The 17,625-nt window shown below is 32.8% G+C and overlaps 1 protein-coding gene across 1 annotated transcript; it reads right to left on the bottom strand.

The window, feature by feature from the left end:
* Positions 1 to 7,210: 7,210 nt before the first annotated feature.
* LOC113710925 (floral homeotic protein PMADS 2) lies at positions 7,211 to 9,929 on the bottom strand. Its single transcript, XM_027234000.2, has 7 exons — positions 9,661 to 9,929; positions 9,472 to 9,538; positions 8,802 to 8,863; positions 8,583 to 8,682; positions 8,467 to 8,496; positions 8,202 to 8,246; positions 7,211 to 7,641 (listed from the first exon to the last, which is right to left on the bottom strand). Exons 1-7 carry the CDS (start codon positions 9,846 to 9,848, stop codon positions 7,501 to 7,503), a joined length of 633 nt encoding a protein of 210 aa, XP_027089801.1. The 5' UTR covers positions 9,849 to 9,929; the 3' UTR covers positions 7,211 to 7,500.
* Positions 9,930 to 17,625: the final 7,696 nt, after the last annotated feature.

Raw genomic sequence — 17,625 nt, 5'->3', positions numbered from 1 at the left:
GTAGTCATGAGTATTTGGATAGAGTATTACTTAAAATAATTATCGTAATATTTTTTATGATGTGATGCATGTCAGATAAAATAGTGGTTGGTAATATAAAAATGTAGATTGAAAAATGTGTTTATGATACAAACAATATATTATTCGACAAAATTGAGCTATTCAAACATTATTATGATAAATTGGCAAAATATTATTATGATACTATTGTATTTGCTAAATTTGTAATTATATTTAATTGCTCTATTTGTTAATGATTTATCATCATTTGGAAGCTTGTGATTGGGTGCAAGTATTGATCATTAGTAAACAGAACGGGAATGATTGGAGTGATGAAATTGCGTGATAAGACGGATTGGACCATCTTGACTAGAGCAGGCGGCAAGTGGATTACAGGATAATTAGAGGGGTAATTTTGGGATTTGGGAGGTCAATGGTCAATAGTTTAGGTATTTTGATGCCATTTCTTATTGAAGTCTGTGCTTTTTGAATAATTTAATGATAGGATTAGACATCCTTATGTTCTAGCATGAGATTGGTGGATGGTACCTGTAAGAACAATGGCTCAAATAAGTATTTTGGATATTTATCTAAAATTTTATTTTAACTTACCGTAAAAGTTGTAAGAAAAATTTTTAAGATGAAAAACTTTTTTTCGTTTCTTTTTTCTTTTTCTTTCTTTCTTTTCTTTTCTTTCCTCTCGTCTCCTTCTCCCTTCTCTCTCTCCCTCCCCTTGTTGAAGGTTGCAGCAGCAACAACAATTTTTTTTCTCTCTCCCTCTCTTTCCCCTCTCCTCCTTTCACCCCTCCCTCTCCCCCGTCACCTCTCTCTCCGCTCGTCAGCAGCAACCAAAAAAAAAAATTTTTTTTTGCTTTTTCCTTTCTCCCTCCCTTCCCCCTCTCCTTCCCTCTTCCCGGTCACCTCTCTTCCCCCCTCCCTTCCCCTTCCCCCTGCGCAGATCATGCGACCAAATTTAGCTACATGGCTAGATTGTGCAGGGGTGGAGGGGAAGGGTGGTGGGGAGAGAGAGGTAGCGGGGAAGAGGGGAGAAGAGGGAAAGAGGAGAAGAGAGAAGGAGAGGGAGAGGGAGAAGAGAAAAAAAAAAAAAAAAAAAAGCTTACCTCTGACGATGCCAACACCAGTGCCGAAGGTGGTGGTGGGTTGACGTGGGGGAAGAAGAAAAAGAAAGAAGGAAGGAAAATTTTTTTTTGTGTTTTTTAAGTATTTTGAAGTGTGTAATTTAAAATTTTTGAGAAATTTTTTGATATTACTGCAACTAAAATTGTTTAAAAACTGGTAGAAAACAAACTTGACTAAAAACTCATTTGCCAAACAGGCTCAATGGGTGGGAAGAATAAAGTAGTGTGAAGACGGGAGTCTTTTTTTTTCACTTAGTAGTTTTCTCTTACTAGAATCTTAATATTTTCTTTCTCTTTTTTTTTCTTTCTAGAGATAGTTAAGGAGAAAATTAGAAAATCATAATGGAGAGAAAGTTAGAAAATCGTAATGGATAAGATATAAGTTAAGAGGAACACTTGATAATGGAATAAGATTAGGGACTTCTGTGTGCAATGTTGTAATTTTCGGACATTTTTTGTAAATGGATCTATCAATTTGGAAAATCCCACATTAAGCAGCGTCCACCGTAACGATAGACATAAACTAAAAGATAACACATATCTTTATAATTTTTAGTTTTTTTTTTGTAGGTGAACTCTAAATTCTATACTAAGCGATGGCCCACCACAACCACAAAATAAATTAAAAGATTGATTTTAGGAATTTCCATACTTACTTAGGAATGTTAGTGATTTCCATTCTTGTAGTGGGATTGCCATACTTGCATAGGAATGCCAGTGATTTTCAATGTTGTAGATGGACTCTATATGTCTTTATTGTGCCATTCAGCCTCAAAAGTAGACTCTATCTATTTGCTCTCTATGCCTTTACTCACTCTCCCATTTGAAAGTTAACAGTTACCAAGGAAAGCAAAAATAAATCACGTTACAAATTAGGATTTTTCTAGAACTAGTTAACACAGATATAGTCCATTTGGATTGTAATTTTTAAGATTTTTTTGTAGGAAAATACACTGTGACATTTTGTTAAGATGTAATGTACATGAGATAAAAAAAAAGTGCGGTAAGAAATATTAATACAAAAACCAACAAATTTTGCACAACAAATGCAATCCACACAAGGCCATATATAGTTTCCCAATTACAGTGCATGTTAATATTCTGTTGTCCCTCTTGTATTTAAAATTTTTTTTGTTATGTAATTTACTCTCCTAAAAAGCTAACACTTTCCAGATACCTTATTAATAATCCAGATACCCTATTAACAAGTATATAATTATATTTAATCAGTGCTCTTCTTCATTTGCTTATAGTCACTTGACTAATTTCTTTACCGTGTTGAGTTTTGAGGAGATTAGTGTAATGTATTAATAAATAATGATGAGCCAACAAAAGCTTCCTGCTTTAGACAGGGTTCAAGCTTGTTGAACTTCACTAAGCAAACCAACAGGTCCACATAATAGCCGATGTAATTCTCTTGCATTAATTCTGAAAACTTATACAAAAGAGTAATTAAAGAATTTAATAATGATTTTGCACAATAATATACATTCAAATCTATTAATGTATGTACTATCAATCTAGTATAACCCATTCAAAATTACATCAAAAACTTGCTAAAACATTATATAGACTGGATAAATTACAAAAGAACATGCTTGTAAAGGGGTAGATATATGCTTTTTTTGTTTTCCTTTTTTGCAACGGCAACTAACTAAATTACGTTTATTCCTACATTATGCAGTGGGGAGTCTAAGAAGATTTGTATGGGGGTTGAGAGATGAATCACACCAGATTAGACAAATATGCGGGGTATGAACCCCGATCTACTAGTGCATGAGAGAGTTTTAAAGAGATTCTTCCTGACCATTGGACCAAGATCCGATGATTTTATAACGGGTAGATGTTGAATAACAAAGAATGTGAAAGACTAGAAACCAAATACATAAAGTAAACCCCAAGGCCCTTTATTTATTTATTTATTTTTTGTTTGATGTGAACCTGGCATCTTTGAGGTATTTAGTCCATAAGGTTTAGAGTTTTCTATGAACAAACAAAAAGATAATAATAAATCCATACTTTTATGCTAACTTTACTTCCTTAAAGCTTAAACATTTTAGAGCATACACCGCGTAACAAAATTTTTTAAACTTTAACCCACCAGCTCCTATTTGTCGAATATTGGATCCTATTATAATGGATTAAATAAATAACTTTTTTTATTAAAAAAAGGTTCATTAACAAGCACAAAAAATCTGCGGCATAAATTTGATGATGACCATACAATAGAATGGAGTATGATCAAAAAATATTATAAAATATGTGACAAAAGACAAAACAGAAAATAGACTACTACACAACTATCTCAAAAAAAAATACAGCAAAAATGTCGGTTTCAATGTAGGGTAAGGTAGGTAGGGTAGGGTAGACGGGTAGGGTGCCAATTGGTCACTTAATTGCGTCTTGTATCCAATTGGCTATTAGATTAAATCATAAAATCAGCCCAGAAAAAGAAATTTTGTCGTGTAGGACTCGAAATTTCTCGGGTAAGACTATTTCAATGTAATGGTATTTTTAAAAGAATAGTAGATTAGATTTATCTTTCTAATAAAGTTAACTAATTTTTTTTAAATTATATAAAAAAAATCAAAATTATCAAAGTGGGATGAAAAGAGTATAATAATAGGACCGAGCTTGCCAATGATGGAGTCTCCTCTCCCGAACTTATCTAAGAGTGCGTTTGATAAAACTGAAATCTGAAATCTGAAGTCTGAAGTCTGAATCTATTAAGTTATTGAATTGTTAAATATTAAATCAAATACATTTGATTGTATATCACATTCAATGATAAGTGAATAGTTTATCACTTATTTTTTAGAGTAAATTTTACCTAGAAAATTCAGTGTCACTTAATTAATTTAGATATTAAATTTTGGATTATCAAATACATCTGAATATATTAAGATTTGAATTCATTAAATTTAAGTACTGAATTGAGTTATTAAAAAATCCAAGTGATGGAACCCGCCGCATTGACTTCTCTCCAATGTTTTGAAAACCGGTCCGGACCGGCCGGTTCGACCGGTTGAACCGCGAACCGGCCATGGCACCGGTCCGGTTCTATGCTCTGGTTGACTTTGCCAGAGAACCGGTCAAACCCGGTAAAAACCGGGAAAACCGGTGAACCGTGTTGAACCGGTTTTTGAGTTTTCCTCTTTTTTTTTTTTTTTTTTACTTTTTGCAAAATATTTTTATCAAGATTCGAATTCAAAACCTTTGTAATAGAAGACCAATGTAGTAACCATTGCACCATCACATCTTATTTGCTTTTTTTGATAACTTATTTATATAAAACAAACATCTATATTTCATTTTTCCATTTTTCTTACAAAATCTCATTCTCTCATGACTCTTTCTTTTTAATCTTCAACTCTTTCTTTTCTCCCTCATCTTTTCTTTTGTCACTCCATTTTTAATCAAACCTCATTAGTTTTAATTTATTGATGTTTTCTTCTATCTTTTAATTTTGTTTTTGCCCATTAAATTGGAAAAAGTTAAAAAAGAATTATTTTTCTTTAACCCAAATTATTTAATGCCACAACCACTCACTTTTATCTCATTTTTTGTTTCTTATCAAGTTTGCATTTCTATTTTCAATTCTCTTAACTTCTTTCGAACTCCAAACTTTCTTTTTTAAATTACAATCTTTAAATCTCAAAGACGTAAATTAAAATTTAAGTTCACAATATCAAATTCTCATAGACGTGAATTTGTATAATTTCAAAATATTGTGATATTTTTGGGTTGGATTTAAGATTTTTTTGGTAGATATAATTGAAATTGAGATGAAATTTATTTGTTTTAACTTATAATTTAAATAATTTATTTTTGAAAATCCAAATTATTCAAAAATAGTGAACTTTTCATCATATAAAGTTTTAAATTAGTCCATTGCATGTCTTATTTTGTGCATATATATATTTATATAAATTATTTTAAAAAAAATTCATTGAACCGAGATTGAACCGGTCCGACCGATTGAACCTCGACCCTTTCACCTCACCGGTTCAATTGACGGTCCGGGTTTTAAAACATTGCTTCTCTCCCGACCTTATCTACGTGACGGAGCCTAGCGGTTATTGGTCCAGCATCGTCTGCTTGCCAGTGAATCAAAAAGCATCGGATTTGTCAAGATCGAGCTTGCCATAATTAAAATATATGTGCTCAGACGAGCTTGATAGCAAGATTTCTCAACTCGTTTGAGTTTGAGGGTTAGTCCTTTTCTTATTTTTTTTGCATGCGGTTTAGGGTTTATGCCTCACGACTTAGCACCTACAAGTAGTTATACATAGAAAAAAAAATATTTCTACTGTTTGTTTTTCTATTTTTTTTCTCTCCTCTCCTTATCTTATAAATTTTACGACTTCAATACATCATAAAATAATGTCATAATTGACTCGAACTCAAGTTTCTTTAAGAGAATTGCCTATAAAATTCATGCAAAATTTAGGCAAAATATTGGAATGATCATACTTTTTGGACAGTTTAACTTTATATTAATTTTAGAACATACACTAAAAAATAAAAAGATTCATTTTTTTGGTACACTTAAAAGCTAAGGCCTTGTTTAGATTGCAATTTTTGAAAGAATTTTTTTTTTATTTTTCGTGAACACATTTCTCAATTATGTTTTTACCTTATATAAATTAAATCGTTACAGTATATTTTTATACCAAAACTCCAAAAAATGGCAAACCAACTTGTTCCAACTTTCATGGAGAAACGATTTCTAGTACCTAGCTCTAAGAAAATAGTACATAAGTTTCTAACTAATGTGTACAACATTTTCTCAATTGTGACTTGGTCCTAATTCCATTAGGTGTTGCACATAAACAGATACACACCTTAAGAGAGAGAGAGAGAGAGAGAGAGAGAGAGAGAGAGAGAGAGAGAGAGAGAGAGAGAGCTTAGAGGAAAATATGATATCCTTTATTTTTAGCATTTTAGAGCTTATTATTAGATGGCAGATCTAACTGTAAATTTAGATGAAAATCATATAGTAATATCATCTGCTGATCAATATTTTATAGCAAAATGAATATCAAGTAAAGTAAGTGTTATCAATAAAATTGTTAGAAATTAATATGTTAGGCTGCTAAAGTGAAGTTAACTTTAAAGGGAAAACTATACCAACCTAAGGTTTAAAGGGGCAAAGTGAAAACTTTCCACTTTTTTACTGCAAATTTAATTTTGAGTAATGATATATTGAGATCTTTCAATTGCTATACGATAATGATAACTGAAACAGTTTCCTAACCACTTAAGTACAAGCTTATAAAATAATTGTGAATCTTGTATATGCTTCATTAAGTATACCTTATAGAAGTAGAATGTCCTAAAATGCAATGAATTGAAGGTGATTAGAAGAAATGTTAGCATATTTGAAACAAAATTAAAGTAGCATATTGACTAATAGTACCCATAAACAAAAATACTGAGTGGATGTATATACATGTCTATTTTGAACATCTTATACATTGTTAGATGTCCAATTGAGAAAAAGAGCTTCCTATCTCTATCCTAGCTAATGTAGTTATATAAAGATCAAAAAATTACTTGCTCTACTTAGAGAGTAATGAAACAATTGAAAGAACAAAAATAGCTAGTATTGAGATTACTTAAGAAAAAACACCAAAATAAAATGCACCAAGTACGTATAGAGGAAAAAAAACAACATAAATTGCCTGAATTCTGAAAGTATAATAGTCCTTTGTAACCCATAATTTCCTTGGTCCTTCATGAGGGAACCATTTGTACCGGAGAGGAGTGATTCTCTCCTAGATGGTCTTTAAAATTCTAGCACACCTATAGCAGAAATAGGAAGTAATTTTGTAGGGAAGTTTGGTTACTTGATTCCTAGCGTATAACGTGCCTGGCTCTTCAAAATAAGGTGTTTGAACAAGATGTTACAAGGCTAGTTTGATCCAGAGAACCTAGCATGGATATATCAGTTCCACTAAAATAGGAACTAAAACACTTGAAAACTAGAGCCAAATGTGAAGTTCTTAAATATTCGACAAAGGCTAAACATAGTTGAAGTTCTTGTATATTAATTAGAGAAACACTATCAATAAACAAAAGTGAAGTTCTTCAATATTAGAGAAGGCAAGTCAAAAGTGCCCACACATGCCATTAAGATTCAAAAGATGAAAAACAATGAAAAAAAGAAAGACAAACACAAACAAAGAACAACATAAAATCACATGCATAGATAGATATAGCTATCCAATATATAGTCTCATAGCACCATCAAGGTTTGCTTTATTACAGGCTTTTACTCAAAGGAGACTTCTGAAATCTTAAGAACTTGCATTTCAAGCAGCAAAGCTTAGCTAAAATGCTTTTGTTTTTTGGTAGAGCTCTAAATCCTCTCATGAAGATTTGGCTGCATTGGCTGCACCCGGAAGGCAAAAGGCATCTGGGATGGGTAGTCTCTGACCCTTTGATAAACATCATCCCTCTCACCAATAGCACCCTTCATATTTGCCATCTCTTGTTGGTGCTGTAAATAACAAAGGCAGTCATACATGAAAATGTCTATGCATCATAGCCTAGAAGATTGCCCACGCTCAAGAGAAGGTTCTAACTATTATGGCTAAAAACAATAAGGGAACGTTGTTGTCATCACCAACATGGGATAAAACTAGCTTAGAACCTATGCAAAATTGGCTCAAGAGGGTCGAACAGATAATTAATCATCTTAATCAGAATGCGATCAACTTCGGCAACAAATGTACAACCTAGTTTAGGAGGATAAGCATTGCCAAAATATATCACCATTGTGGCAATCACAAATATGCAGATCAGTATCCTCAACTTTTTATGCTCAAGACGGTGAAACTTCACAAAAATATTGAAGCAAAATAACAATCAAGCATGTTGAAAAAGCAGCCTTTGCTTGAAAGGAGTCTTTGAAGTACATTTTCCTATGCAAGTATGATTTTATACTAGTTCACTGCTTAGGTATGTATTTGTAAAAACTTCCTACAATAATGATTTTTTTTTTCCTTTTGGTTGGTCAGATCCAGAAATGTGCTTTAATAATATTAATTAGGAACTCACCCATATGTATTGAAGCTGCTTATTCTCGTCCTCCAGCATTTCCCCCTGTATATTTCACCACAAAAACATTAGCAACTACTATTTATTTATTTTTGGTAATTAACTAACATATATTTACGATCCTGGCATATTATCCAGTTGCGCGCCGGACAGAGATGAACGTATATCAATATTGTTTAAACTACTTTACGATATAAAAGACAAAGAAAAAGAGGCATATGAAAAATTTTAAGCAAAAATGTCCAAGTTCCATATGTGCACGTACAGTTTTCCTGATCATCTTGATGATCTCACTCTGTCAAAACAAAAAATGAAGAAATTAAGAGAAAAGAAAAATGAGATTATGGAGCAAAAATGAGAGAGAGAGAGAGAGAGACATGCCTGTTTCTCGCGTAAACCTGCAAGCCCATTTTCTAGGGCATCTTCTAAAATCATGAGTTCTTTGTAATTCAAAGATGTGATGTCTTCCCCCTTTAGGTGCCTGAAACATTACACAGAAAAAAAAAAAACTTAGGAGGTTAAATTAAATCACCCCATCTCCAAAAATAACAATAATAACAAAATTATAACGATGATATAAAAGAAGAAAATCTATTTTACCTGAGCTCAATCTGCATGCTGTCATTCTCTTTCTTAACTCTATCAATTTCATTGCTTAAATTCTGAGGGAAAAAACCACATTAGTTACTATAAGCACTGAAAAATACAGATCTGAGAATGAAGAACTATGAATGTACTAGATACATATTGTTGAGCCAAATTATATACTTTTTTAGCCCTTTGGATCAGATGATTGTTATATGAAAAAAGAACCAGTTGAAAAGAGGGAGCTATCATAGATCTAATCCTTAATAACTATACAAGCCTGACATTTTTACGTGCTAAGAAACTAAAATGGAACTGAATATAGTAACATAAAATTTGCAAGGAAAGGGAAGAGAGAGAAAAGCATATTATTACCAGATCTGTTAGTAGATGTAACATCTCATATAGTTTTCTTTTCCGTTAAATCATTTTTATCATCAAAAAGTGATAATACACTTGAGAGAGAGAGAGAGAGAGAGATAGAGAAAGAGAGGACTGCAGCCCTAGCCATTTGTAGATCTGTTCATAGAATTTAAGCTTCAAGTCACTTGACATATTTTTAGCAAAAACCCATGTCTTCTTCCCAAGGGATAAGCCCTCAAACCAGATGATATCAGAGAAATACACAAACAAAAGGTTGTACCATATTCATCCTAGGTAAAGAGAAAGTCAAACTCAAAACTACCTCATGCTTAGCATCCCACAGCTTCTTTCCAGTAGACCTCTGGTAAGCATCCAACATTTCAACCAAACTGATCAAGATCAAACCCAAAAAAAAAAAAATTCGTTATCAACCCAAGAATCATAAGTTCAAAAAAAATTTTCAAAGAAACAATAAACCTAAGAAAAACCTAGCTATGTATGATATACGTACTTTGTTGAAGGACTTATATATTCATGCATCTTTCCAGAAGTACCGAAGATGATGAGGGAAACCTTAGCATCACAAAGAACTGTGATCTCCTTAGCCTTCTTCATGATCCCAGTTCTTCTCTTTGAGTAAGTCACCTGCCTGTTGTTTGAGTTCTCAATCCTCTTGATCTCAATCTTACCTCTCCCCATCTTTTTTTTTATTTATTTATTTCACACCTTGGAAACCAAGACCTTCTTCTTAAGTTCTTCTCTTTCCTGCAGCATCCAAGGAGGAGAGAATAGAGATATAAAAGAAGGGAGAAGGGAAGAAAGTAATGGCATTTCCATTCTAGGTTTGGTAGACAAGAAACTTTCGATAGCCTCAGCAAAGATGGTTCGTTTATGGGCTTTTGAAAAAGCCAAGCCATCTGTGCATATCTGTTCCATGATCATGATTTAGCTTTCGTAGTTTGTTTCACTTCTTAGCCCTTGTTGCACCCTATTATCTTTTGGTTTCTTTGTCTCTATACTTGGGTAAATGCAACACTTTTGTGCTAATCAATTTCTTCATTTACCGGACACTGATGTCTACATTTTGTTAATTTTAAAAGGAAAAAATTTGTCCGTTTTAATACTTTTGATTTGCAAGATTTTTTTCAACTTTTAATTTGTTTTTAAGACTGATTTACCATTTTTCTACTAATATAACTTTTTTTACACCACCAACATAAAATTTACTCCATCTCATAAATCTTTAAATACTAGTGTTAAATATGACTCTATGGTCCTCATATTGACAGTGAATATATACTTACACCTTTGGTCCAATTGTGTTAACTACGAATCAATTTTGTTCTCTAAGTTTTGTGCAGAAAAGCATCTAGCTCCTTCACTCCATTTGGATTAACCCACAACAATTGGTTACATAGGCTAACTTGTGAAGGTTGGGTTCAAGGTAATATCTCTAAGAAAAATATGAATCCTATCAATTGCAAAATTTTTTAACTGTAATGTTTTTCCTTTTTCATGACTTTATCTGGTAATATGCATAAAATGCAATGGCTTTGTACAATTAATTGTATAATTTTCTGCCATTTAGTCAATTACCATTAATTAGTAAAAATTGAGAATCCTTTTGGATTACTTTTTTGGAGTTTTTGTAAAAAAAGAAAATGTATTGTAATAATTTGATATATATAAGATAAAAAAGTAATTAAAAATATATTTACGAAAAATATAAAAATATTTAGGTGAAAAATTGCAATCCAAACAAAGCTAAGACTATGAACCTGAAGTTATTTTTTCACAAAACTTGAGTAGCTAAACTAGTCATGACCTGATTATACTTGGTAACCAAAAGTGTAATTTCTCCAAAGATTACTTTGTTCTTTCAGCCACCATTGCTTTGGGAAACACACAATACAAGTGTAAACAGAACTAGTTGTCTTTGATACGTTATATGGAATAGTCAAGCACCAGAACACGTTTCACTTCAAATTCTTGAAAGTTTGCAGAAGTCTTGTCTAGGGTTTTCGTGATACCAAAGGGTGAGAGTTAATAAAATCTTAACCATCAAATCATATCAAAATCAAACGTTTTTGGCCATACATGTTGAGTGCTCTATGAAGGGTCAAGAGACGTGACAACAAAAGCGCTTTCAAGCGCTTCCATAACAACAAGGGAGAGGGAATACAATCTTGGAAGTCAAACAACCTATGTCTACACTCAACTCATCAATCAAAGAAGTGGCCCCTTGGTTGGATCTAGGTATAGCTCGAGAGCTGGTATAAGACCAGCTCAGTTTTGTTCTTTTCTCCTTATTACTTTCATTTTTGGTAATTATTATTGGTTTTTTTTTTTTATCTATCTCTCTCAAAGCTGTTCAAGGATCTCTCCTACTTGTGTAATACCAGGAGATTTTTTTCCTTGACTTTTCTACTTATGTAAGAAGTTAAAATTTGTCCACCCATTTCATTTTAATTAGTACAATTCAATAATGAGGGAACGGTCTGTAAATATAAGGAATGGTCTGTAAGCGGATTATTGACTGCTTGGGAGCTGGGGGCTAGCCTTCATCTTCACTCTTAAACCTAGGGATGGCAATGGGTAGAGTAAAACCCTATACCTGTTGGTATCCAATCCAATGGTTAATTCAATTAGACAACTGGTGGGCTATCCATCAGGGTTTGGTATTGATGAGGAATTACTGATGGAAAACTTGATAGGATTTGGTAAAAGGATCTTAAAAACCTAATACCCTATATATATATACACGCATATACATATATATGTATATATGTATGTGTATATGTATTCCTAAGTTCCAATTCAATAGTCCGATAACACATTTCTTAATTTTATAACCCAATAACATATAACTCTAACCCAAATTTAAACAAAGATAATTATGTTTAAAAATAGAAGAATGTTGATTTAACCCTTCATTAAACGTTGGAGTTTTCTCATACGAGCTCTATGGCTTTACCCAAGTTTAAAACTCAAAGCAGTGTGTTAATTTAATATGATGTATGTATTGATTTTAGTTTAATAAAAATTAATTTTTCCTTTTCTAAACTATTCAGTTTAATGGGTAGGAGGTACCTATTGGATAATCCAAACCCATAAGTAAGAGGATTTGATAATTGGAACTAAATTCCGTAGAGTTACCCGATAGAGTTTACTAAAATACTTAGATATACGGGTTAATGTTAGATAAAGAGATTCTTTAGGGTTTCCAACCCACTGCGGTCTGTCCTTAAACTGAACAAATATTTTTGAAGTCTCAACAGTTAATAATGTTTCTCCGACAAATATATATAATTTCTAATTGAACAAAAAAAAAATCAAACGCATTGTTGGATTTACATTAGTTAAAAGAGACATATAATAATAGGTGCCTACCAGCACGGCAATTACCCAGTGCTAGTGAGAATTTAGGAAATTTTAGTTTATTTTAGGGTAAATTTTATATACACTGATAGTGTATACACCATCACCGTTAGATTCATGACACATGTGCAAAAATTGGATTTCAAATCAAATTTTATATAATTGTCATTTGTGGGTACCACCTCGGCTCGGAGTTACCGAGGTGATTATCCAAGCTTGCCTACCGAGAGAGACCTGGTCCTTACCATCCCGAGATGAATACCATCTCGGCTAGCCTGGCCAGTTTGGCTTCACTCCTGAAACGATTATGAACCCAACCCAAAACACCTTGGGGGTAGGGAGGACTAGTGATTGACATGAACCCCCGTTACCCTAATGGTAAGGGCTACGATTGAGCCCGCCACTCTAACCTATCATCTAACCATTAGCCAGGCGTAGGGGTCACTTCCTATTCGTTGGACTCTCCACTATAAATACCCCTCACTATCTCAACACCAGGTAGACAGAACCAACAACTCAATTACTCACCTCTCCTTCAACTCATGTCCCATAACTGACTTTATCATCGGAGTGAGACCGAAGGATAAGACCCCGGCCATTTTTGTACTTTGACAGGTGTGCTCATGCTATCGATTCGGTTCATCTACCCATTCTTCACCTCGTCATCATTCATCCAAGATTGATAGTGTATACACTGTTAATAGAGGAAAGATTAATCCTTTATTTTAAGGAAGATTCTAAATCTTACATCCAGATAGAGAAAGAGAATGAGGGGAAGGGGAAGACTTTTTTTTGGTAGGAAGGGGAAGGGGAAGACTTGCGACTCGTAACAGTTATGCAGTTAATTATCGAATGTTGCACTGGGGGAACGAAACAAAGGCTAAATTTCACTTTGGATCTTAAATTATGGACACACTTCTACCTTAGTCCTTCAGCTTTATCTTGGATACTTACCCTCTAAAGCATAGTTATTAAACCCGGCCCGGGGAGGAACCCGGTGAAAGAGATGGATTAATGGGTTACTGGTTCAACCGGTGGGTGAGTGGTCCAACCGATGGGTCACTACATATATTTAAATATTATGTTTTATAATTATTTATACCATAATAAATATTCAGTTAGTTTAATTTATCATAGATTCCTTAATTTTTATAAGAATTAACAACCTAAATTTAATTAGTAATCCACCAAATTTCAAGTATAAAATTTTATCTAAGTGTAATTATCTAGTTTATTTATGAATTTTAAGTGCAAAAGTTTATTAGGAATAATATTTGCCTTTAAAATTATTTGTGTAATATGTTATTTTTAAGTCAATTTCATAATTTATAGAGTTCAAGGAAAATAAAAATATTATTAAAAGATTCCAAATAAATTTTGTTTTGGAGAAATAAAATAAGAATAAGACTCTAATATATAGTATAAGAACAAAATAAATAACAAATGGTTGGCTGGTCTAGCGGTAATTGTAGTCTACTTCTTTGCATGAGGTCACACATTCAAATCTTCATTCTAGCAATGTTTACAAAATTTTTCCGTAGACCGGGTTCCTTATAAAACCGGCCGGTTCAACCGCAGGTTATTTGAAAAATCAATGGGTTCAATGCAGAAACGATCTTATTAAGAACCCGGCCTGCGGTTCAACCGGTTATAAAACCGGCCGGTTCAACCGCAGGTCATTTGAAAAGTCAATGGGTTCAATGCAGAAACGATCTTATTAAGAACCCGACCCGGTTTCATGGCCGGTTCACCAGGCTGACCGGTTGAACCGCAGGCCGGGCCAGGTTTAATAACTATGCTCTAAAATGTTAAATTCATTTGACTTTAGTTTTTAAATTTTAATTTTAGATACTTTATCCCCTAAAACATGAAATTCATCTCACTTTAGTTCTTAAATTTGAGTATCATTTGCCTACTATTCCGTTAGTCTTGATAATTTTATGGGATGAATATCAAATTTTAGATGATAAAGTGTCTAAAATTAAAATTTACGAATAGATCAAGATTACATCTATAATTTAAGGGTCCAAAGTGTGCCGAAACAAATTTAATTGTTGAAAGTTTGACAAGTAATTTGAGGCATCCACGAGCCTATGGATGCTCTAGTCATACGGAGGCCCATGATGTACCCAAATTATGAAAAGGATATGATTAGCAAACATTGGACATTATTCCAGATTGCAATTTATAAATCAAAAATATTTCTATGGCAAGCGATATTTCTTTCTCGTTTAAGGATTTCAGTACGGGAACTCTAATGGTTCAGGGGTTTCTGCAATTAGATTGTATAGTGTAAACTGGACACTGAACCAACAAATATAGATACTAACACAACAATATGTAAAAATACAATAATTTTGCCCCTTCTTAAAGAATCCTACATTTAGTCTTATATGTTTACTTTCAAATCAAACCCATCTTCACCATTTATTTACACACTACAATCTAAATTGTGATTGTAGGAGTCCCTAATCGGACTCTAAGGCTCTTCGTCCACCCAGCGACTGCACCATAAATTTTTGCAAAATTGCCCTCCTTTTGAGACTGGCTTTTGGCAACATAACGGTGTTAAAATTATTCAAAATTAAAAGCATACGAATAAGCTTTTGAGCCAAATACATAATTCACAAAAGGAAAAAGATTTATCCAAAGAAAGAAAAGAAAATAAAAGAAAACAAACAAAAGGGTGATGCTTGCTCTTTGATTATTGTAGTAAATTATGTGATTTGTTGTTAATGTCTGACCTTTATATAGTTTACTTGTGTTTCGTATTAACTTTCTGGATTTGGTTTGTATAATTATTCACCTTTTGGGCTGGTATGCTTTAATTATTCAGTACTTCCATTACCATTTGTTCTGGTCTTCATGTTCACAAGAAAGAAGTTCTGGTCTTCTTTTCCAACAGAGTCATATGCTACTCATTTATATGAGGATGAATTAACCATAATTAGTAATATTACATGTGCTTTGCACGTAATTATATTTTCTCAAACTTTTTTTTTTGTACTAAAGCGTTCTATGAAATGTTGATTGTTAAAATCATAATATTTTACTTTCCACCGATCATGCGTACATTTTATCTCTGTATACAAAGAAACAATGGCAAATTATAATGTACTATTCTTGTCTACATATGCGAAAGCAAAATCTATTAAGTTCAAATTTTTAGGTTCAGCTTTTAAAAATGATATCAAAGACACAATTAACTTTGGCTAGAGATCTCATATATTGAGTGCTAAATACAAAGCAAAACTTGTTGAGTTATACTTTGTAAATCTAGCCTTCATGAATGGTATTAAAATGATTAAATTTTTGGTTACATATGTTATATTGAATTTCTCCTTTGCAAATTTATACACTAATAAAGGTCTGCCACTTTTTTTTTAATTATATTCTTTTTTTTTGAAAAAATTTAATTAATTATATTCTTCACATGCAAAGTATTCACAAGTTATAGTAATACTATCATAGTTCTTTCTTCATTTTGGTCATGTGACAGCATTGTTATATGGAGTAGTAATATTATATGCATGATAACGAAACCAGAGAAAGGGATAACATTGAGACTATGAAACTACTGTCATATAGGGACAGCAATCATATGAGTAAGCGTGTAGTTTATTGCTGCATTATAACAGTGGAGAAATAGTAATATGGGGTACTTAGAGTGAGGGAAAACAAATAATAAACACACGAAAAATTTAGAGAGAACCACAGTTAACAAAATTTGCGTCATAAGCATATGGGGTTATTTTTTTTGTATAGTTTACACCGCTTTTATTATGTTTACATTCACCAAAGTTTCTAGTTATGATTTGGCCCATTATTTTGAATGATTTTGCTATAGAAATTGTTAATCTAAATGACTTCTTAAACATTTCTAAGTTTACAAAAAAATAGTATTGTGGATAATTTTTAGATGCTGAATTAAGAACAAATTGAGCAAAACTAATTTTTCATTCTAACCTTTTCTCCTTCTTCTTTTCCCCCTCTATTGGAGATTGCTTCTGTATTGCCTGTGGGTGGACTTGGTCTAATCTCACCAAGAAATGAAGTACAAGCAACTTAGCCATCATTAATTGTACCAGGAGCACTTGAACGTTTTCTTTGGTGTCATTTGAGTTGTCCACTTTATGTGGTTTGGCTATTGGTTTTCAGTTTTAGGATTTTTTTTTTCAATTTGTTTGCTTGCTCTTAATGATGGATTTAACTGTTTCATTGTGCTGTTTCAATTATAGACAACTTTTGTGGCAACTAATTAAGATGATTGATATTTATTTATTCATCATTATTGAAATGCATTAGGTAATTTATGTATTACAAAAAGTAAGAGAAAATTCTGCTTACACTTCAAGGATGGTACTTTTATAGGAAGTATAAACAGATGCAACTTGAATAGGAGTTTTTTGCCATCGGCTTCTCCATTTAACTAGTAAAATATCCTTATAACTTGAATGTTTCGTCTAAAAACTGTGAAATTACGAATGTTTTTGGACCAAAACTAATAGAAATACAAATAAGGAAAGGTTCAGAAATGTCATGTGCGCCAAATAACATAAACACCTGCAAACTTAAGATTGAAATTCACTGACAAAATCTCTCTACCAATTTTGCTGTATAATCAACTATCATCATCCCTCATACACTAGTTTAAGGAATCCTGTGTCTGGAAACTCCACACATCCAACTCTTTTATATACTTGTTAAAATCATCCGTAGTAGCACAATCTATCAAGAGGTTCTAACGTCTTATTAGAGCCTGCTTTTGATAGTGTTAGACTCACCAAGTTTTAATCGAGAAAGGTCGAGCACCAACCTTTTGTCTTTGATTTGTCAAATACTTCCACGTAGGCTTTTGTCTCCTTAGGCTTTTCATTAACCACAAACTCCTTACTCATACAAGAATTGACTTGTTTGTTGTTGTGTACTTCTCGCCATTGTGCTCTTACCGGAATCCAAAAAGAAGCCTACTCTCCAGCCATATTAGCATTGCCTAAATACCTATATCCCTCTATCAATTTTGTTGTGTGTTCGACTACTACCTTCCCTCATATTACACTAGGATAAGAAAATCGTGTGCTTGAAAGCTCCCACTATC

Source organism: Coffea arabica, chromosome 10e, assembly GCF_036785885.1.
Source record: "Coffea arabica cultivar ET-39 chromosome 10e, Coffea Arabica ET-39 HiFi, whole genome shotgun sequence".
In the NCBI taxonomy this organism is placed as follows: domain Eukaryota; kingdom Viridiplantae; phylum Streptophyta; class Magnoliopsida; order Gentianales; family Rubiaceae; genus Coffea; species Coffea arabica.
Note: the sequence above shows the minus strand (reverse complement) of the source record. Positions and strands in the feature narration are given on the sequence as shown.

What these genes read in the sequence shown, in the direction of transcription:
- LOC113710925 (XM_027234000.2), bottom strand. Translation starts at nt 9,848, where the DNA reads ATGGGGAGAGGTAAGATTGAGATCAAGAGGATTGAGAACTCAAACAAC. An exon ending in CAGGTTTACGCGAGAAACAG is followed by an intron (nt 8,497 to 8,582) that starts GCATGTCTCTCT and finishes TTGTTTTGACAG; the next exon opens with AGTGAGATCATCAAGATGAT. An exon ending in AGCAGCTTCAATACATATGG is followed by an intron (nt 7,642 to 8,201) that starts GTGAGTTCCTAA and finishes TGTTATTTACAG; the next exon opens with CACCAACAAGAGATGGCAAA.